This window comes from Rutilus rutilus (genome assembly GCF_951802725.1).
Source record: "Rutilus rutilus genome assembly, chromosome: 11".
Classification (NCBI taxonomy): domain Eukaryota; kingdom Metazoa; phylum Chordata; class Actinopteri; order Cypriniformes; family Leuciscidae; genus Rutilus; species Rutilus rutilus.
Window position 1 is genome coordinate 395,001 of NC_140216.1, and position 23,640 is coordinate 418,640.

The 23,640-nt window shown below is 38.8% G+C and overlaps 1 protein-coding gene across 1 annotated transcript in view; it reads right to left on the reverse strand.

The window, feature by feature from the left end:
* Positions 1–20,198, reverse strand: part of crybg2 (crystallin beta-gamma domain containing 2) — a 56,990-nt gene extending 36,792 nt beyond the window's left edge. The window contains exons 1-3 of the mRNA XM_084423675.1: positions 19,995–20,198; positions 8,397–8,508; positions 1–2,707 (exon numbers count right to left, since the gene is read on the reverse strand). The exon at positions 1–2,707 is cut by the window's left edge and continues 2,218 nt beyond it. Coding sequence (XP_084279801.1) covers positions 1–2,707; positions 8,397–8,508; positions 19,995–20,173 — 2,998 coding nt within the window. The 5' untranslated portion in view covers positions 20,174–20,198. The remainder of the gene's footprint in view (positions 2,708–8,396; positions 8,509–19,994) is intronic.
* Between the last annotated feature and the right edge of the window lie 3,442 nt (positions 20,199–23,640).

Genomic DNA, 23,640 nt, shown 5'->3' on the forward strand with positions numbered 1-23,640 from the left:
TGGAACTTTGGGGGATGGAAGTGGGGGAACTCTCAGAAATGGAAAAGATGTAACTTTGGGGAATGGAAGTGGTGGGACTCTCAGAGATGGAACTTTGGGGGATGGAAGTGGGGGAAGTTTCAGAAATGGAAAAGATGGAACTTTTGGGGATGGAAGTGGGGGAACTCTCAGAAATGGAAAAGATGGAACTTGGGGGAATGGAAGTGGTGGAATTTTCTGAAATGGAAGGGATGGAACTTTGGGGGATGGAAGTGGTGGGACTCTCAGAGATGGAACTTTGGGGGATGGAAATGGGGGAACTCTCAGAAATGGAAAAGATGGAACTTTGGGGAATGGAAGTGGTGGAACTCTCAGAGATGGAAATTTGGGGAATGTAAGTGGTGGAATGCTCAGAAATGGAAGGGATGGAACTTTGGGGGATGGAAGTGGTGGAATTTTCAGAAATAGAAGAGATGGAACTTTGGGGGATGGAAGTGGGGGAACTCTCAGAAATGGAAGGGATGGAACTTTGGGGAATGTAAGTGGTGGAATGTTCAGAAATGGAAGGGATGGAACTTTGGGGAATGTAAGTGGTGGAATGTTCAGAAATGGAAGGGATGGAACTTTGGGGGATGAAAGTGATGGAATTTTCAGAAATGGAAGGGATGGAACTTTGGGGGATGGAAGTGGTGGAATTTTCAGAAATAGAAGAGATGGAACTTTGGGGGATGGAAGTGGGGGAACTCTCAGAAATGGAAGGGATGGAACTTTGGGGGATGGAAGTGGTGGAATTTTCAGAAATAGAAGAGATGGAACTTTGGGGGATGGAAGTGGGGGAACTCTCAGAAATGGAAGGGATGGAACTTTGGGGAATGTAAGTGGTGGAATGTTCAGAAATGGAAGGGATGGAACTTTGGGGAATGTAAGTGGTGGAATGTTCAGAAATGGAAGGGATGGAACTTTGGGGGATGAAAGTGATGGAATTTTCAGAAATGGAAGAGATGGAACTTTGGGGGATGGAAGAGGGGGAATTTTCAGGGATGAAACTTTGGGGGAAGGAAGTGGGGGAACTCTCAGAAATGGAAAAGATGGAACTTTGGGGAATGGAAGTGGTGGGACTCTCAGAGATGGAACTTCGGGGGATGGAAGTGGGGGAAGTCTCAGAAATGGAAAAGATGGAACTTTGGGGAATGGAAGTGGTGGAATTTTCAGAAATGGAAGGGATGGAACTTTTGGGGATGGAAGTGGGGGAACTCTCAGAAATGGAAAAGATGGAACTTTGGGGGATGGAAGTGGTGGGACTCTCAGAGATGGAACTTTGGGGGATGGAAGTGGGGGAACTCTCAGAAATGGAAAAGATGGAACTTTGGGGGATGGAAGTGGTGGGACTCTCAGAGATGGAACTTTTGGGGATGGAAGTGGGGGAACTCTCAGAAATGGCAGGGATGAAACTTTGGGGGATGGAAGTGGTGGAATTTTCAGAAATGGAAGGGATGGAACTTTTGGGGATGGAAGTGGGGGAACTCTCAGAAATGGAAAAGATGGAACTTTGGGGGATGGAAGTGGTGGGACTCTCAGAGATGGAACTTTGGGGGATGGAAGTGGGGGAACTCTCAGAAATGGAAAAGATGGAACTTTGGGGGATGGAAGTGGTGGGACTCTCAGAGATGGAACTTTTGGGGATGGAAGTGGGGGAACTCTCAGAAATGGAAAAGATGGAACTTTGGGGGATGGAAGTGGTGGGACTCTCAGAGATGGAACTTTGGGGGATGGAAGTGGGGGAACTCTCAGAAATGGAAGGGATGGAACTTTGAGGGATGGAAGTGGTGGAATGTTCAGAAATGGAACTTTGGGGGATGGAAGAGATGGACTTTTGGGGAATGGAAGAAATGGAAATGGTGGGAATCTCAGAGATGGAAATTTGGGGAATGGAAGAAATGGAAGTGGTGGGAATCTCGGAGATGGAAGAGGAGGAACTCTGGTCGATGGAGGACATGTAGTTCTGGTGGACAGCATCAGTTGATTTTTTATTTCCCAGGTATGAATCTTTTTGAGCAAAATCTGTGGTGACGGTTTTGACCTCAACATTTGCTAAAATCCCTGATTTAGATACTTTAGAATCAGAGTCAGAGAACAGATGATCATTCAGGTTCAGATCTGTGCTTGAATTATGGACTGTGCGTGTGTCAGTATTCGCTGCAGTTTCCATGTTAGGAACAGGACTGAATGAGTCTGTGACGTCAGACCCAGTCTGTGAAGTGAAGGACAGCACAGATGTGGAGTATTGAGATGATCTATCTACAGCTTGGGTATCGGCGTAATCAGACGAGAGGTACTCTGGGACTGGGCTATCTGGGGGCGTCTGGTAAGCATCACTATCAGACAGTGAAGAGTCAATAAATGGTATTGATGTACTGCCCAAATCTGCATCCTCCTCATTGGGCCGAGACATGTCACTCAAGACATCCTGGGTCTGGGATTGGTCAGAAGTAGAGGGTGGTTCTGCCATAGGCATTGCTGCCTCAAAACCAAGCTGGTTTGGTTCTACTTCTGCCTGGTTGTCATATTCTTCCTGTTCACTGATGTCATCTTTGACCCCTGTGATATCATTATTGCTTGAAAAACCTTGGGGCAGATCTCTTTTCTTCTTCTTCTTCTTCCAGGACAGGGCTGCAGCAAAGCCCTTGGGTTTATGGAGGTCAGTCTCCGAGTAGCTGAGCAGCCCTTTCTAAAAATAATGAAAGGAATAGATGGAATTGGAGATGAAGAAAGTAGGGAGGAGAAAGGGAGAATGCAAAACAGGAAAGAGAAAGAGGACAAAGATGAATAATCATGAAGAGTTATTTAAGTCAAGTCATGTCACCTTTACTTCTATAGCACTTTATACAATATTGTTTCAAAGCAGCTTTACAGTTATAAACAGGAAAATAACGATTCAATGATGCAAACCGAATTCAATTCTGCTGGAAAGCAGCTCTAATAAGACAATAGTAAAGTCATTATTCACTATGGGATGAGAATTAATTTACATAAAATTACATCAAATAAAATAATATTAATAATATCAAATAAGCATTCATATGCATTTGCACATTGTTGACATTTTTATGTATATACACTTTGTTTTACAGTGTTCTTGTTAAACATGTTATGTTATAATTACTGTACTAATAATAACTATAAATTATGCATAATTACAGCTTTGAATGCTTTACTCAACCGAAATCAAACCCCAATCCTAACTCCAACCCTATAGTAAGAACATGTAGTTAATTATTAAACAATACTTAAGTGCACAATTATACCGTAAAACGAACACCTTAAAATAAAGTGTAACCGAAACATGTCGTGTCACAGTAGCCTGTCTGATTTGCATTTTCTTTAGGCATGAGAGGAATGAGACAATGGTTTATTGGGAGGGTTTATAGGCCTTTTTTATGAAGAATAACTAAATACTCTTAGATCGACTACAAAATTACACTGGTGTTCATGGACAGGCACTAAGCTGGTTTAGATCGTACTTATCAGACCGCTACCATTTTGTCTGTTTAAATGGGGAAAAATCGAAGATAACGTCAGTAAACTATGGAGTGCCGCAAGGATCTGTGTTAGGCCCTCTGCTATTCTCAATATACATGCTGCCACTTGGTAATATTATAAGAAAACATGGAATTAGTTTCCACTGTTATGCTGATGACACTCAATTATATATTTCATCACGACCAGATGAAAACACTAAATTATCTAAATTGACAGAGTGTGTTAAAGATATAAAATACTGGATGACGTGTAATTTTCTGCTATTAAATTCAGATAAAACGGAGGTATTACTTATTGGTCCAAAAAAACTGCCCACAAAACCTCTTACAATACAACTTTAATTTAGAAGGATGTCCTGTTACTTTATCCACTACAGTAAAAGACCTGGGTTTTATACTAGACCGCAACTTGTCATTCGAAAATCATATTTCATATGTTACAAGAACAGCCTTTTTCCACCTTAGAAACATTGCTAAGCTACGTAACATGCTATCTGTGTCTGATGCAGAAAAGTTAGTTCATGCATTCATGACCTCGAGACTAGATTACTGTAATGCTTTATTAGCCGGTTGTCCTGCATCCTCAATAAACAAGCTACAGTTAGTCCAAAATGCAGCCGCTAGAGTTCTTACTAGATCAAGAAAATATGATCATATAACACTGATTTTATCGTCTCTACACTGGCTACCTATAAAGTTCTGTATCAATTACAAAGTATTACTACTGACCTATAAAGCCCTAAATGGTTTAGCTCCTGGGTATTTAACGGATCTTCTATCGCCCTACAATCCATCGCGCTCTTTAAGATCACTAAATTCGAGGCTTCTGGTCATTCCTAGGATATCTAAGTCCACTAAAGGAGGGAGGGCGTTTTCACGTTTAGCTCCAAAACTCTGGAATGGCCTTCCTGATATTGTTCGAGTCTCAGATTCGCTGTCCCAGTTTAAAACTAGATTAAAGACGCATCTCTTTAGCCAAGCATTCACATAATATTTACCTTTTATACTACAGTTGAATCAGATTGAATGCATTAATATTATGAACAGCAGCTATGCTAATTATGTCCCATCTGCTTTTCTGTTGTTATCTGGGGACGCTAGTAAATAGAGTTAGTCAGCTCCAGTTTGTATCCAGCCTCTCATGGAGACTTCAGATGCCCCAACACCCATGAAGAGACGACTCGACGCCTGTGAAGAGACGACTCGACGCCTGTGAAGAGACGACTCAACGCTGGCGATATGTTTATGCCCTAAATTAATACATGATTAACTAACTGTATTTTTCTATGTACATTTCTGAAATGCACTTTCTGTAAAGCTGCTTTGAAACAATATGTATTGTGAAAAGCGCTATACAAATAAATTTGAATTGAATTGAATTGAACTACTATCTTAGTTTTATCCCGATTGAATGCGATTCGACCACTTTCACTAACGACAACAAGAGCACACAACAAAACAGGAGGACAATGAAAACTTGTTTTTTAACTTTTGTAACTTTTGTTGTTAAACATTTCAGTGTGAAATGAACCATAACTCAAACGTGAAATCCAATATGCACAGGTACAAATTACACAGCAAGCAAGATGAAGAGAAGAATGTCAGATTAATCAAAGTAATAACCGACAGATATAATCACCCTGACTCTGTTTAAATCCTGTTCTGCTGTCTGGAGGAAGATGATAAGTCTGTTGCTAAAGTGCATTCAGTGTTCATCTGATAACGTGTGTGTGTGTGTGTGTCAGTCGGGTGGAGGCCGCTGTAACTGCAACTGGTACAGTTGATCATCAGTCAACGCCAACCTGTCATAAAACTCAACCAAATCCATACTGATCACTGATACATGAAACACCCAACTCGGTATGTACTTTTAGTACTTCTCAGAAATATACTTAAAATAACACTTAATTATACTTTACTTCTACTGACAGAAAAGTCTAATTATAATTGGTCTACACTGTACTCAGTCTTTTGATCGATTATAAGTATAATGAAGTATACTTGGCTTGTAGTTGTGTTTACTCTTTTGATTGAGTAGCCTATTAAATACTTTTTCCACATAGTTTTACATACTGCCTTATAAACTTACATATTTTGGAATTCAATACAATTGATTAGTTTGTAAACATTGATTTGTAAAGAAAACAGATATGTTTCTAACTCTGAGTATGTGAATATTTATGTAGTCCACTGCTAATGTACATGGGAATTTACTTCAAATCAACTTAAAGTACAGTTAAAGTATATTTCAAGTATAAAAATTAATACCTAAATAGAAGCACAGTAGAATACTTAAAGTGCCGAAATAATATTCAATGTAAATAGAAAACCATAAGTATGATGTTTAGTTAACTTGAAGAACACTCACTTGAAGCAACTAGTAGTTTACTGAGAGAATATTTCAAAGTGTACTTTCATAAACTTAAAAAATGTGCTATAAGTATTTAACTAGTATCAGTTTACCTATAAGTTCACTTGTAGTATAGTTGCAGTACAAACTATACGTAGTTAAAAAAACGTAGTTGTAAACTAGTTGTGTACTCAAAGTTTACTACTGTTACACTTAAAGTATACCTTTATACACAAAAAATAAAAAAAAATTAATATAAGTCATATGTTCGATGGAAATAACTACAAGTACATTGATATCAGTATACTTACTGTGTAGAGTATACTTAAAAATATACTTGAACTTTACTGAAGCATACTTAATAAACTTGAAGTACACTTGTTTTTTGTAAGGGTCTGTCACATGACATGTATAGACAAGCCATAATTACAGGAACAGCCACTGAAATCATCCATGAAGCACATCTGTCAGCATTTATTAATAACTTTTAACCTGCTGGAATTACACTAACGAGTTTTCAACATCGCTAATGAATGCTATCCGCTTTTGTATTGAAGAGTTATAAATGCTTATCTGTGTCATAAATAACGACATAAATCAAAAGGCACTGTGTGAAACACCAAGAAGAAGTTAATGACATTATGTTTATGGTGATTCGACTCTAAAAGCCACTTAAAGCTTCTCAGAACATCTGAACAGAAGAAACCTCAAGGGTATTTTCTCACATAAACTCGACTGAGAATAAACTTTTGAAGAACTGTGGAAAGATCAACCTGTCAGCAGTGATTCTTTCAGCCGCGCACACACACACACACACACACACACACACACACACACACACACACACACACACACACACACACACATGCACACACTTGCACGCGCGCACACACACACACGCCACCTGCTGGCCGGGGGAAAACCCCCAAAAGGAGTTCTAAAATCAGATCTTGAGTTCAACAATAATCAAAACTCTCACTGCTCAGTGTTTCTGTGTTGCTTTTCATTACAAATATCTAAACATTCTTAAATCAAGATTCATTTACTGGAGAAGCAAAATGACTGAAGATGTAAAAAATCATGCAAATGAAGTGAGTTTGTGTTTAAAACAAGAACAAATATCTGTCAGAAATATCTGTAATTCAAAGGGAAAACAAGATGATTTTTCTGACTCCACTGACAGATATTAATTCTTGTTTTAAGCACAAAAAAAAAAAAAATGTAAAACAAATTTTTTATGATTTTTAATATCTTAATATTTTTAATCATTTTGCTTCTCAAGTAAATGTATCTTGATTAAATGTTTTTTTTTTATATTTGTTAGACATATGCTGGAAAACAAACTTTTCTTTGTAATTTTTGGCAGTGTAACTAAACCAATAATAAGCAAATAATGATTGTATTATATTAAGAATGATTAAAGAACAAGTGAAAACGTTTAGGAATGCACTAGCTCATATATGGATAACAGACGGAGCCAGAAGCACAAACGGCTGAAATAACTCACGCGTGTCCTTCACCAGGTCTGAGCGCGTCTGTCGTGAGAGAAAGGCATTCTGGGCCGCTGAACATCATCATCATCATCATCATCTCTAAATAACCGTGTGTTTGTTTATCCATTCATTCATTTATTTAGAATGTAATATATGGATGTAAATATATGAGAAGGGCCGTGACAATTAACAGTTGTGAAACAAGTACATTTACACCTGGAGTCAATGTGTGATATTGATGTATGCTCAACCACTACTCATTTTCTGACTAATCAATCAAATATCATATGCATATAAATATTTTTTTTTATTGAATTCTATTCACTTTTCTGTGCAAAACATTTTTCTACAAACCACCAGGACTCAGTTTGATCATAAATGAGTTAGATGGTGTAGTGAACACACTCACCAGCAGGGGGTGATGGAGGCACACTAACCAGCTCAACTAGACTGAATGATTTATCAATATTTCTTGCATCATATACTGGTAACATCTGCTTATTTTTTGCATTGTTACGTACACGTATACTGACACATAAACGTTTGCACATTAACCCTAAAAACAACAGATAAAAGTTTACTGTAATTTTGTCATAGGTGTAGCAGTGTTATTTTAGTTTTATTAATATTTTGAATTAGCTGGTATTTATTATGTTTATTTTAGTTGAAATTTTTGTCATTTTGTTGTGTGCTTTTGTCATTTCATTAGTTTTTTATTTTAAATATTGCTATGTAGGTTTAATATCGTTTTATTTATTTCCAGTTAATAATTTGAGTGCCTCAAATTTAACATTTCACTTCATTGCCAAGGCAACAGTTCTCATTTTTGTTTAAATTAAGTTTTTTTTTAGTAATATCTACATTTTATTTGATTTCATCTTTATTAAAATTAACAGAAATATTTATTTAAACATTTAGTTTAAGTTTTTTCCAACTAATATTTAAATTTTAATTGATTTCTACTAAACACAGTTTTAGTTAAGGTCAATAATCCTGTCATGCACATGTTGGTTTAGCGCCAGCTCAAGCTCTGACCTTTGACCTGAGGACCGAGCCGAACAGAGACTTCTTGCGTTTACTCGACTCTTCGCCATCCTGACTTTTCCCGTCTCCGGCTCCCGACGTTCCAGACGTTCCCGACTCAGTTCTGTGGAAGACGACATTCAGTTAGAGATCCAGAGATTGAGAATTCGGTTTAAAGTTCAGATAAAAGCAAAAGAGCAAACAAAAAAGCATCCTGGAGTTTACAGTGTTCATAACCGTCGGCTAAAACGACAGGAATGTGTTACAGTAAATGATCTATGGAAATAAAATGTGTAAACATGTTACTCGTATTCTTTAGAGCAGAAACCTGCTGCATACTTTCAGAGAACAAGACGTGAACACACACTAATGGTCCATCTAATTTAAATGACTTCAGTAAAGTGCTTCTGATTCACCTTAAAGGGTTAGTTCACCCAAAAATGAAAATTCTGTCAGTAATTACCGGTACTCACCCTCATGTTGTTCCAACCCCGTAAGACCTTCGTTCATCTTCGGAACACAAACTTTTTGTGCGCAAAAACAAACAAAAATAACGACTCTATTCCACTATTCATTTCCTTCTAGCTGGGCCTCGAGTTGGTTCACGTAGTGTTTTTGCGCAGTGCATCTGTGTTACACGTCACCACGTAGGCTCACTATTGGCCGACGCTGGTCATGTGTGTGATGCGTGTGACGTACAACACAGACGCGCTGCGCTATTACACTACGTGAACCAACTCGAGGCCCAGCTAGAAGGAAATTAATAGTGGAATAGAGTCGTTATTTTTGTTTGTTTTTGCGCACAAAAAGTATTCTCGTCGCTTGATATACTTAAGATTGAGCCACTGGAGTCACTTGGACTATATTAACGATCTCTTTAATAACTTTTCTGGGCCAGCAAGTTTCGGTCACCTAGAAGTCTATGGAGGAGTGAGCCAGCTCTCAGATTTCATCAAAAATATCTTAATTTGTGTTCCGAAGATGAACGAAGGTCTTACGGGGTTGGAACAACATGAGGGTGAGTACCGGTAATTACTGACAGAATTAAAATTTTTGGGTGAACTAACCCTTTAATGAACACAGAACACAATGGACTAATTGTGTGGCATTACATATGCAGGGATGCAATTCATAACTCATAATAGCTCTCATTTAAACTGGAAATATTAGTTTGGAACAGGTGCATCTAAAAAACCCGGTCACGAAGGAAGCAATCACATTTTTAGAAAGTGAATCATGTAGTTGTCATGCACAAAAAAACATATTTTAAACAAAGAGCAGCTTCTTCTTGAGGAACGTGAACGACTGGTGAATTATCCTTCGAGTTATGTGAAAGAATCCGTCAAAAGAAGTCGTGCAGACAGTCGAGAGTTCATTTAATTTGCAAGCATGAACATGCAGTGATGATCCAGGAGCTTCAGAAGCGAGAGAAAGTGAGTCTGAGGCCTAAAGATCGCACAGGCTTTTAATAAATATCATCATGCTTCACATTCCAAACCCACCCTGAAAACCCCCGGGCACATGACGCTGAAAACACCTGAGTGTAATCACTGAGGTCTTCTAAACTCAACCTGAGTGTGATCACTGAGGTCTTCTAAACTCAACCTGAGTGTGATCACTGAGGTTTAAACACAACCTGAGTGTAATCACTGAGGTTTAAACTCAACCTGAGTGTGATCACTGAGGTCTTCTAAACTCAACCTGACTGTGATCACTGAGGTCTAAACCCAACCTGAGTGTGATCACTGAGGTCTAAACTCAACCTGAGTGTGATCACTGAGGTCTAAACTCAACCTGAGTGTGATCACTGAGGTCTAAACCCAACCTGAGTGTGATCACTGAGGTCTAAACTCAACCTGAGTGTGATCACTGAGGTCTAAACCCAACCTGAGTGTGATCACTGAGGTCTAAACTCAACCTGAGTGTGATCACTGAGGTCTAAACCCAACCTGAGTGTGATCACTGAGGTCTAAACTCAACCTGAGTGTGATCACTGAGGTCTAAACTCAACCTGAGTGTGATCACTGAGGTCTAAACCCAACCTGAGTGTGATCACTGAGGTCTAAACTCAACCTGAGTGTGATCACTGAGGTCTAAACTCAACCTGAGTGTGATCACTGAGGTCTAAACCCAACCTGAGTGTGATCACTGAGGTCTTCTAAACCCAACCTGAGTGTGATCACTGAGGTCTAAACTCAACCTGAGTGTGATCACTGAGGTCTAAACTCAACCTGAGTGTGATCACTGAGGTCTAAACCCAACCTGAGTGTGATCACTGAGGTCTAAACTCAACCTGAGTGTGATCACTGAGGTCTAAACCCAACCTGAGTGTGATCACTGAGGTCTAAACCCAACCTGAGTGTGATCACTGAGGTCTTCTAAACCCAACCTGAGTGTGATCACTGAGGTCTAAACCCAACCTGAGTGTGATCACTGAGGTCTAAACCCAACCTGAGTGTGATCACTGAGGTCTTCTAAACTCAACCTGAGTGTAATCACTGAGGTCTTCTAAACTCAACCTGAGTGTGATCACTGAGGTCTAAACCCAACCTGAGTGTGATCACTGAGGTCTAAACTCAACCTGAGTGTGATCACTGAGGTCTAAACCCAACCTGAGTGTGATCACTGAGGTCTAAACCCAACCTGAGTGTGATCACTGAGGTCTAAACCCAACCTGAGTGTGATCACTGAGGTCTAAACTCAACCTGAGTGTGATCACTGAGGTCTAAACCCAACCTGAGTGTGATCACTGAGGTCTAAACCCAACCTGAGTGTGATCACTGAGGTCTAAACTCGACCTGAGTGTGATCACTGAGGTCTAAACCCAACCTGAGTGTGATCACTGAGGTCTAAACTCAACCTGAGTGTGATCACTGAGGTCTAAACTCAACCTGAGTGTGATCACTGAGGTCTAAACCCAACCTGAGTGTGATCACTGAGGTCTAAACTCAACCTGAGTGTGATCACTGAGGTCTAAACCCAACCTGAGTGTGATCACTGAGGTCTTCTAAACCCAACCTGAGTGTGATCACTGAGGTCTAAACTCAACCTGAGTGTGATCACTGAGGTCTAAACTCAACCTGAGTGTGATCACTGAGGTCTAAACCCAACCTGAGTGTGATCACTGAGGTCTAAACTCAACCTGAGTGTGATCACTGAGGTCTAAACCCAACCTGAGTGTGATCACTGAGGTCTAAACTCAACCTGAGTGTGATCACTGAGGTCTAAACTCAACCTGAGTGTGATCACTGAGGTCTAAACCCAACCTGAGTGTGATCACTGAGGTCTAAACCCAACCTGAGTGTGATCACTGAGGTCTTCTAAACTCAACCTGAGTGTAATCACTGAGGTCTTCTAAACTCAACCTGAGTGTGATCACTGAGGTCTAAACCCAACCTGAGTGTGATCACTGAGGTCTAAACTCAACCTGAGTGTGATCACTGAGGTCTAAACCCAACCTGAGTGTGATCACTGAGGTCTAAACCCAACCTGAGTGTGATCACTGAGGTCTTCTAAACTCATCCTGAGTGTGATCACTGAGGTCTAAACCCAACCTGAGTGTGATCACTGAGGTCTAAACCCAACCTGAGTGTGATCACTGAGGTCTTCTAAACTCAACCTGAGTGTGATCACTGAGGTCTTCTAAACCCAACCTGAGTGTGATCACTGAGGTCTTCTAAACTCATCCTGAGTGTGATCACTGAGGTCTTCTAAACTCATCCTGAGTGTGATCACTGAGGTCTTCTAAACTCAACCTGAGTGTGATCACTGAGGTCTTCTAAACTCAACCTGAGTGTGATCACTGAGGTCTTCTAAACCCAACCTGAGTGTGATCACTGAGGTCTAAACCCAACCTGAGTGTGATCACTGCCCAGCAGGCACACAACGTCATAAGACGTTGATAATTGGTTAAATTTTACGTTTAATGCCAACGTTAAGTTGACGTCCATTACCGACGTCAGCTGACGTGATATTTTGTTGTTTTTAGGTTGTGTTGGTAAGTTACCAAAATCCAACATCTCTTTAACGTCCTAATGTTAATGTCCACACAACATCAAATTCTAACATCATTAGACGTTGATATTTTGTTGGTTTTAGGATGTGGTATTTACCAACCAAAATACAACGTCAAGCCAACGTCTCCAGACAACGTCATATTGATGTCAAACACTGACATTTAGTCGTGAGGTATGGTGACCAAAAACCAACATCTCTTTAACGTCATAATGGTAACGTCCACACAACGTCAAATTCTATCATCATAAGATGTTGATCTTTTGTTATTTTTAGGTTGCGTTGTAAAGTAACTAAAATCTAACGTTGAGCCAACGTCTCAAACCAACGTCATATTGACGTCAAACACTGAAATTTAGTTGTGAGGTATGGTGTAGAGGTCTTCTTGGATCCTAAAATCTGTACCCAACCCGAATGACTTCTTACCCGAACCTGACGTGCATAAATCATTTTTTTGAATCTGACTGATTCGGCCGCTGCTCCATTATTCATTTATTCACTTGTTGAAGCCCTGCATGAACATGCAGTGTAATGAAGCGATTCCTGATTTTTCTCATAGCTAAGATAGATTTCTGTGTGCAAGGTTACAAACATTTGTTCCTTTTCTACACACGTTGCTCAAAAATGCACTTGACATGAGCACTTGGCAAGTACGCACTGAAGTGCTGAAATGTCAATGACTCATCACTGTAACTTCAGTACATCCTATAACTTAATTGTAATCTTATGCCTGACCTTACGATGATCATTGAAACGGTAGGCAAAAAAGTGGAGCAACTGAGTCTAAATGCGTAAGCAACCGTACGTAGAGTCCATTGTCTGTAGAAGTGCGGATTCAGAGAGAACTTAAAGCCTCTGGAAAGATGAACGTGTATTTAAAATGGGTAATTTATGTAGTAGAAATGTGAAATTATTTTTGAATGCTTTCTAGACTGAGAAGAGCCAGAAAATGTATTTTTGGCTCATGTGGATAAAAGACAACAACTCCCAGAATGCACTTGCTTCGCTGCTCTATGAGGCCACTCCCAAGCCACGCCTACCGGTAAGAGCGCACATTTAAACAACTAGGCTAGGCTACCAGTGAGTCTCCGTGACGAGTCTGCCCGGGATTTCGAGATCGCCCAAAATGTCCGGGATTCGGCTTTTGCGTTCTACAGTCATCATTCATCATGTTTACTGTGGCGACCAGGACGAGTCTGAGGGGCGCGGGCAGTGGTTAAAGTGGGATTTGGCAGGTGGGGGAACCCTCAAATTTTGTGTAGGTGCAACAGGGAAAAATTACTCACTGTGGGACAACACATTTAGTATTGTGGCATAGCAATACTTTTTGGGACAAGAGTGTCACTGTGGCGCCAAGTATCACAAAACTTATTTACTTGATATTTTAATGGTATTATTTTGGTCCATCTACATCTACACTGATATGATGACAATACTATGTTAAAATTGCTGCCCACCACAATAATAACACAACCTTGTTTTTCACAATGTAAAATTAAACATAAAAATGGGAAATCCAAAACTGACTGAAATGTGAGGTAGTTAGGGGGGTTCGGGAGCATGCTCCCCCGAGAAAATGTGGATTTCTTTGACATAATTATGTGCAATTTAGGGCTTTTGAAGGCCAATTTTTTTTTAAATAAGAAATAGGTTTAAAACCTTGTCATTAGATTATCAATACCTGCTCTCTCCTCATCTTCATCTTTCTTTTTCTCTCAGTCTCCTTATCCTGCCCTATTTCTTCCCCTCCTAAAGCTGAACTTTGACTGATAGTGTTTTCATTTTTCATCTGTGTCAGTGAAGAAAGTAAACAAAGGCTCAACTGATATTTATATGTTTTATGAATAATTTTCTTAGACAAGTTAATTTACTCAAGGCTACCAGGAAAGCTGTAGCCTAAGTCAGTATTGCCAATATGAACCTTCTACAAGCCTTGGAATTTGAAAACGTCTGTTTTTAAATGTTAAAAGCTATTTTAAATAATACAAATTATAGTCTACGTTTACCGCAGTTGGTGGAATTGGCAGACGTTCCCTTAGGCATCATGCGCTGAAACGCGTCAAAGCATTCTCAGGTATAAATATAATATATAATATAATAGTAATAAAATATGGGAACAACAAGGGAAAACAAATGTCCGGCGAATATCGAATCTAAAACTAACTTTACCGCGCTAAACCACCGTGAGTGCATTTCACGCATTAGTAATCGCTGGCGTTCTGCGTGGAGGGAGGGATGACTTTGTCTGCATGCTTGAACCGGTGTAGATGCATTTAAATCAGACAGGAGAACCTTGACTGTGAACATAACGTCGGGAAGCGCGTTTGTGAAGGCGGGGCCAGGGAGTGATATTACGTTTTGAATTGATGAATGATGAAAATCATTGATTTTGATGAGAATGATTTGATTTGAATTTATTTATTTATCTGAGGTGCCAGAACAGTTCCGGTCCGTTCCGGCCCACTTTAACCCCTGGGCGCGGGAGAACGGCGCGAGGCTGGTGGCGTGATTACTGATGAGCGGTCTCGTATCTCTCACGGAGGAGCGGGTATTTTCTTAGTTTTGCACATCAACCGATCACTTGTTTAGCGTTCATGTAAACACTCAGATGATTTTCCAATCGGAATGAATTCAGTTAGACTGAAACAAAAGGTGTGCATGTAAACAATGAATGGCGACTGCAGAAAGCAAAACCCGAATCCCAGACGATCTCGACGGCCGGACATGTGTGGGAAAAAGAGGATGGTAACCCCTACTACTCATTTGAAAATGATAATCGAGTTGACGTATAACCCAACGTTAGATCGATGTCTACATCCAACGTTGGATAGACGTTGTATTTTGGTTGAAAATACAAATTGGGTTGACGTCATAACCCAACGTCAGTCAGTCTGTCAACATCCAATGTTGGACAGACGTTGGAAGTTTACGTTAATCTGATGTTGGGTTCTGACGTCAACCCGATTTTCATTTTCAACCAAAATGCAACGTCTGTCCAACGTTGGGGTCCAACGTCAATCTAACGTCATATTGACGTCCGGTGCCTGCTGGGTGAGGTTATGAAATCTGTTGAACCTGGATAGAGTTTCTGAAGGCCTGACAGCATCAGGTGAAAGCCAGCAGAGACTTTCACTGGTGTGTGATCATCTTCTCCCTCGAGGGCTCACACACATGAGTTTCGCTCGTGTGACGGTGGAGACAGTAATGTTGCACGGCCTGTTCCTTTTACTGCAACCGTATCATTAACAGAAAACTCGCTCGCTGATATTCCTGTGCTAAAACACTGAGGCAAGAAATCATTCCTTCAATTTAAATGTATTTAAAAGAGCACTGTAGACAACTAAACTTAATTTGTAAAATTAATTAATTAATTACTTAATTTATATGTTTTTACTCAAATTTAAATCCCTGCAGGAAAACATTCAATAAACCCACAATTTATTTATTTTCATGCCATGGCTGATGACTGAGAAATGGCTGATATGAAAATGTTATTTTGTCTAAATAAATTGACCAATGATTGAACACACATGCACGTACACACACACACACATACACACACACACACACACACTCACATCATTCAAAACTTTGTTGTTGTTTTTTGTGCAAAATGAGGTTTTATTCAGCAAGGACGCATTATTAAATTGATCAAAAGTGACAGTAAAAACCTTTATAATGTCACATTTATGTTTTTAACTCTCTATTCATCAACAAAGCCTGAGAAAAAAAAAAAAAGACTGGAGTAATGATGCTGAAAATTCAGCTTTGATCACAGGAATAAATTACACTTTACTGTATATTCACACATAGAGAACAGCTGATTTACACTGGAATAATATTTCACTGGTTTTACTGTATTTTGATCATATAAATGCAGCTTTGATGAGCAGAAGAGACTCTTTCACAAACATTTTAAAAATATTACCGACCTCAAACCAAACTATACTGATAAATAAAAATAATAGCTCTATTGGTGTAATATTGGTCAATACTCAACATATTCAACCAAATGTGTGTGTTCTGAGAGTGTAAATCCACTCATAGACACTGAAGTGTTGTGAGGCGTATCTGCAGTTTCTGGATGTTTCTTGTTGACACATGAAGCTCAGACTACACACGTTATTCTCTCCACACATAAACTCTGAGTCTGTCTACACAAGCAACAGGTTTGGGGTTGAACTCCTCTCACTGTGAACACACACACACACACACACACACACACACACAGCTTGTTTGCTTTAGTGTCACGGTTTATTTGGGAATGGAGACACACGGCGAGCAGTGTTTGATTAAGGCATCACACAGTATTGTGTCGAGCAAACACAGAATTAACCGACGGTTCTGAAGAACTGTCACGTTATTGCAGCTCGATCACCTCAGTATTACACTTTATTCAAAGTGCTTACACACAATTTCTAAAAATTAAGGCTCAATTTCTAGAAACTCTACACACAAAACCACAAAACACACACAACATACAAAACATCTCTTGCAAAAGCAAACACTTCATTAACTCTTCCAAAAATTGTGTTTTTGCATAGTAACTCTATATACACACAAACACCAAGTGATTAGCCATACACACACCAAACTACACACAGATGTGAAACATGTACAACACTACTCTCTCGTGTCTTTTGCTTGTTCGGGGTGTAGTGGAGTTACAGGAGTTTGTCACACACACACACACACACACACACACACACACACACACACACACACACACACACACACACACACACACACACACTGTATATACAGTACTGATGACTCTACAGTTCTGGAAGTGAACTGAATCAACACTGAACTGACTTGAGCTGAAAAATGACACTTGTGACTTTGTTACTATCGTGAAGCTGCTGCGAAACTATATATATTGTATCATATATATATTTATATACACACACTGAATATGCATACAAGCCAAGTCAGAAAGTCAACTTTATTTCTAAAGCGCTTTGTGTATGTGAATGTATATATATATATATATATATATATATATATATATACACTATAAAAAGAAATTCAAGGGGGTAAAATTGTTTCTTTCTTTCTTTCTCCAAACACTGAGTTTTGATTTGTAAGTGATCAGTTTAAGTATAAGTGTTTTGCAAACTGAAGATTCGGTCCACGAGTGAATGCTTTCGCCTCAAGTTCCACTTTTAGTGTCTAAGCAATCAGAAAGAACTGTAATGACCTCCAGTAATTTACTACAAAAGGGTTTTAATTGAGGGTTAATCTGTGTTAATGTGCATATTAGGCCCTTTTGGGTTGCAATTAAAGTGATTAAACTCAACTCACCCATTAACCCATATTAAGCCCAAATATTCAGATCCACAGATTAACGAATATCTAGTGTAAGTGTCACCAGGACTGGCTGGATAACTCTGTAAATCTCCAACTTTCAGCCACCCTTTGCACATTATGGAGCGATTACACTCATTATATGACTATGATTTACACCTATATGACTAAAATGGACTATAAAGCAACACTATTATTACTCTTGACCTGTTTCTGAGCTCATCCACCAGCTGACTAGAGGAGCTGGTGACAATTCAAACAGAAAGAAGTGACATAGACAACATGTCCGAAGTCCAATGCATTAAAAGTCAGATGTGTTTTTAGCGTCCCATTCCAGCTTCAGTGTCCCAAACCAGACTCTTCATGCTGTTTTAAAGGTAAAAGCTTGTGAGATTTCATCATTCAGGCCTTAAAATCTACAGAGTTTCTACACTTCCCCCAATTTGTCCTCACAATGAAAATAAACTCAGATCATGAATGTGCTCAAGAATCTGATCTCGATAAATTCACCAAATGCTTTTTATGATATGTTCAGAGGGTTATTCGTCAGTCGGCCTAAAGGAACAATACGGGTCAATAGTGCTATTCCTTCCCAGATCATTACCCATAACTATGGAAGCTTGTTTCCACCAACGAATGCAAAATAAAAAATGTAATTGGTCTTTATCTCACAATTCTGACTTTTTATCTCAGAATTGCATGATATAAACTCCCAATTCTAAGGGAAAAGAATTGGACTTTATAACATGCAATTGTGAGTTTATTTCTTGCAATTGTGAGTTTATATATCGCAATTCTGATTTTAGAACACAATTGCGACTTTATATTACGCATTTCTGACTTTATATCTTACAAATGCGACTGTGTATCACACAATTCTGACTTTACATCTCGCAATTCTGAGAAATAAAGTCAGAATTGCGAGATGTAAACTTGCAATTGTGAGATAAAATGATCTTTTAAAATATTTTATTCTGTGGCGGAAACAAGCTTCCATACATAACTCATAATCTTGGCTCATAACCCAGCCAGAATCGCAATCCATGGGTTCTGCATCGGCCGTGAACAAACTCAGTTAGGGCCAGTGTTGGCTGGGCTTTGAGTCCACCTGACAACAAGTTATTTTAATGGATTATAACTGCATTCAGAACATTTATCTTACTTTTGTGACTCAAGAAAGCGTATTAAACATTCAACGCTATCTCACGACCAATTCGTACGAATTCGTACGAATGATAAAAAGTTGGCTAATTCGTACTAATTCGTACGACCTCACTCGTACGAATTTGTACGATTTGTCTAAACCCACGTGATGGGTAGGTTTAGGGGCGGGGTCAGGGGTAGGTCATTCGTATGAATTCATACGAATTGGCCAATTCGTAAAATATGTACGATTTTGCAAAAATCGTACTACTTCGTACGAGTCAGGTCGTATGAATTCGTACGAATAAGCCACCTCGTAGAATTTGTACGTTTTTAATGGACATCAACGGTTACAAGTGTGAGATACCAACAGATACTCATGCAATCGATCTTTTCATTTAAAAAATATCCCAAGAGCAAGAGTGCTGTGGATTTAATATCATATAACTACACATCCGTCCAACAGACACTCAATATCAAACGCAGGTGTTTAAACAAGTAAATAATGTCTTCAAACTTACATTTCAGGGCCAATTAGATCGTATATTTCTTTGCAACCATAGAAAATTGTTCCCAAACAAAACCTGCTCCACGACATTCAAAACAATCCCTCCTTTTACAGACAAAATCCCGTTTTACTCCCTGCGTACTGCAGCATGACATTTCATTCAATCTTTTAAAATATCATATGATAATCACAAGACAAGCTAAAGAAAACAATATAACAGGTTCAACTTTCATTAGCTTTACTCTCAGAACTACACGTCCAATCAAATTAGAGGACAGAAATAATGCCGTTCTTTAATACCCATAGAATAAATCATAACATGCATTTTGTTTATTAATAAATTAATTACCAATGCTCATTTTCAATAATAGATTCTAGAAATGTCGCGTAATTTTATGTGACTTATACAGTGACAACGCATTATCCCAAATAACTCAACATTAAAAACAAATATATAGGCTTCGAATGAAAGTACGAAGCTGTTTTTACATTATTACATTGTTTTAAATTGTAGGCTACATCACATTGAAAAGTGCATTGTTTAATATAGATGTCAGATAGAGGTGAGGCTGTCTGACAGACGAACATGCGAAACAAACAAAAACAAAACCCCTAATATGGATCATGGATGTTTTTACCTCGCAACTTCTGGGCTTTCGGTCTCTGAACTCTCCGTTTTCTTCTTTTTCTTCCATTTGAAGAGTTTGAGTGTTCCTTTCCCGCTGTCCTCTTTCTCCACAGACTCTTTGAGATTCGCTTCACTTTTAGAAAACAAGTTCCTCAAAGACTTTCTGGTGGGAAAACTCTTTTTCGCCATGACGACTGAACTCCAGCTGGACCCCGAGAGAAGAAGCCAGAACACCGATGCACTCAGGAGTGAGTCTGCAGATGACTACACTAGAAGAGCACACTAGAAGAGCTCACTAGATCAGCACACTAGTACAGTTGTGTTCACTTGTGCACTGTGATCAATAGTGAGACACCTACCGAAGTTACTCGCGCCACATGTTTCCAGACACGCTGTCTATAGGCAGTTCTATGGGTTATGAAGCAGCCATAACTCCCCTCATACAGTGAGGGATTTAATTCATTCAAGTGATTTGCATATTTTGATCAGATTAGTTCACTTGTGTTCGGTTAAACTGCCAGCAGCTTCACTTTAACTTAACATTATGATTAACTGAAGTTACACACCACACCGCATGTCAGTCCCTGAATATCAGGTTTTTATCCCCAGTTATGAATGTATTATTTTAGATATTCTATCATAAAGTTCGATTATAAATGAAAGTGCTTGTTTAGATACTCTATCATAAAGTTCGATTATAAATGAAAGTGCTTGTTTAGATACTCTATCATAAAGTTCGATTATAAATGAAAGTGCTTGTTTAGATGATACTCTATCATAAAGTTCAGAAAACTGCAATGTCGCTAATGTCAAAATCAAACGTCACTGGCGATTAGTAAAGTGAAAGATGATACAAATGGCTTTAGCGATTTTATTTATTTTGATTTTAATCTCTGAGAACCAATAAGCCATATACCAGACATAGAAAAGTAGAATTGTGTCGTTTATTTTCTTATGTTCTAAAAGCACAAATATGAAAATAAATTAAGCTGCTTCGTGATGAGAAATGAATTCATGAATAGAGTAATAGAAGAAATGAATAGAACTGAAGAACACAGGTTCCCTCTCCAATAAAAATCTGAATAAAGCAGATTATAATATGAGTAAAATTCACTCATAATGCATCAGAACGAAGTATGTCAGGTTGGTGATGTCATTACCAATCCCAAATTACTTTTACCAGCGCTTTAGCATTGTTGATCACATGATTGACAGGTAAACAGACGCAGTAAACACAGAATGGACAGATAGTTTAATGCGAGTTTAGAAAAGCAGTCAAATAACTTAATCTCGGTGATAACCGATCTCTATCTATCAGGAATATTATAGGCTCTGCACAGAAATATCCATCTCTATTTTATCTGTTTTTCCACAGGAAGTAATGACACTCATTAGTCAGTGGATGGCGCCACACTACACAACAATCTGTCTAGATCTCACTCATACAATCTGAAAAAATAAAGGTTCTAAAATGTGTGTTTTTCCTCAGTGCCACAGAAGAACCACTCTGGGTCTTTAAAGAACCTTTTGATGGACAGTTCTAAAAAACTTCTTTTTTTTTCTGATTAGTGCGAAGAACATAATGGAAAAGTTCCATGGATGTTAAGGGTGCTTAGTGGAACCAGATGCCAATATAGAACCTTTATTTGTAGTAACCAGTTTATGTAAAAATATACATTTTAAATATTCTTTTTTTCAATTAATTGTTGAATAATGACGGATCAGATTGCCAGAAACACATTATTTACTAAACTATTAAAGATTTTTTTTTATTTTCCAAACCAATAATTGGACATATATAGCCTATATGAGAACTAGCTGAAGGAATTAAACATGCAACGTAATGAGGTTATGATGTGAGGAAACATGCATCGCTGCATACTGTTCACACACTGCATTTAGAGACTCACTGAAGCTAGTGTGCAGTCAGTGTGCTGAGCCTCACCTCAGTCATAGCGTCCTGTGGCCAGTAGTGGGCGCTGCTTCCCCAAAGACGCGAAAGACAGAGCATTAGTTCATTAGTTCATTTAACTGAATTTTTGATGTAGGCCTATAGATAAACTTACACTGTCATGTGAATTTCTTAGGTATGATTATTTTACTCGATCCAGGACCATAAAAAAAATGCCATTAATTGATGTAATATTCAAATATTAAAGGGTAACTAAACCCTAAAACAACTTTTTTAGTTAATGATCTGTAAGACTGGGGCTTTATTAATGCTGTTCATTGATTCAAGTAATTTTTTGACATTTGGGTATAAAGTGTTTTAATTCTACAATATATGGTGTAAAAACGTCTGAGTGCTGCCCTCTTCAGGTTGAACGGTGGCTACTGCAGTTGTATTTTCCTATTGGAAGTTGTGGTGCCCTGTGACGTAAGAGGGTACCAGCTAACCACGCCCTTGCCTACAGAGAGACACACGTCTCAGGTGCACGCCCCCCTCCGCTGGGCTCCGCCCACTTTTCCAGCATTTTTCAAATATTGCCAGTGGGTGGAGTCAGCCTCTGACCACAGGGGTTTAGTTACCCTTTAAAGAGCAACAACTAGTGTATAGCCTAATTAAATAACATGTACGTGAACATACAATGCATAAAATATGAATGTGATTATACAACCAGCAGTCAAAAACTATGATCTTAAACACACCAAAGGTCACTCACTCACTCACACACACACACACACACACACACACAAATATATATATATTCAAACACAGAGTTCAGGTGCTGCTTTTCCAGCGATCGCGTTTCCGGTTTCTGGTGTGACGAGAGTAGTTTTCTGTGGTATTGACAGAGTTCAGGATAATCTGCATGATAATCTCACCCATCCGTCTGGTTACTGAGGCACAAAAGAGGAATGTTTTATAGTTTTTGATGAGTGATGTAATATGTCACTCAATGAACTCTGATACGATTTCCCCACAGCTTGAATGGATTTATTTTAGACAGATCTTCCTTGATCAGTATTGCAGGAGAAAAGTGTCCGTCTAAAATATCAGAGGTAGAAATGAACTCTTAACGTGTCTAAATATGAGTGTGTCTAATATGAGTGGTATTTTCTGCATTTCATATGCTATAATTCATCCACTCCTGTCACTCAAAATTCTCTTGATCTTGAGATATGATGGAAAAGTGCATTGTTAAACTCCGTACTCTCTCTCTCTCTCTCTCACACACACACACACACACACACACACACACACACACACACACACACACACACACACACACACACACGCACACACACGCACACACACACACACACACACACACACTCACTCGCACACAAACACACACACACACACACACACACACACACACACACACACACACACAGCTTTTATTTATTATTTTTTATTTATGTTGATTTCAGTTAAATTTTTCGTTGTGCGCTTTTGTCATTTTATTAGTTTTTCTTTTTAATTTAATTTATTTGCAGTTTATTACCTAGGTAGCATTTTGTTTTTTCCAGCTAATACTTATATTTGATTTTATTACAGCTTTATTTTGATTGCCAGAAATGAAAAGACCCGGAGATCTGGGCCCAGTTTTTCAAAAGTAATCCAGTGGGATTTCGGATCACGGATTGGATCAAATCTTGGAAATGGGTTTTTCAAAAGCAAAAGAGGGATTCTGAACTAAGATCAGATCATG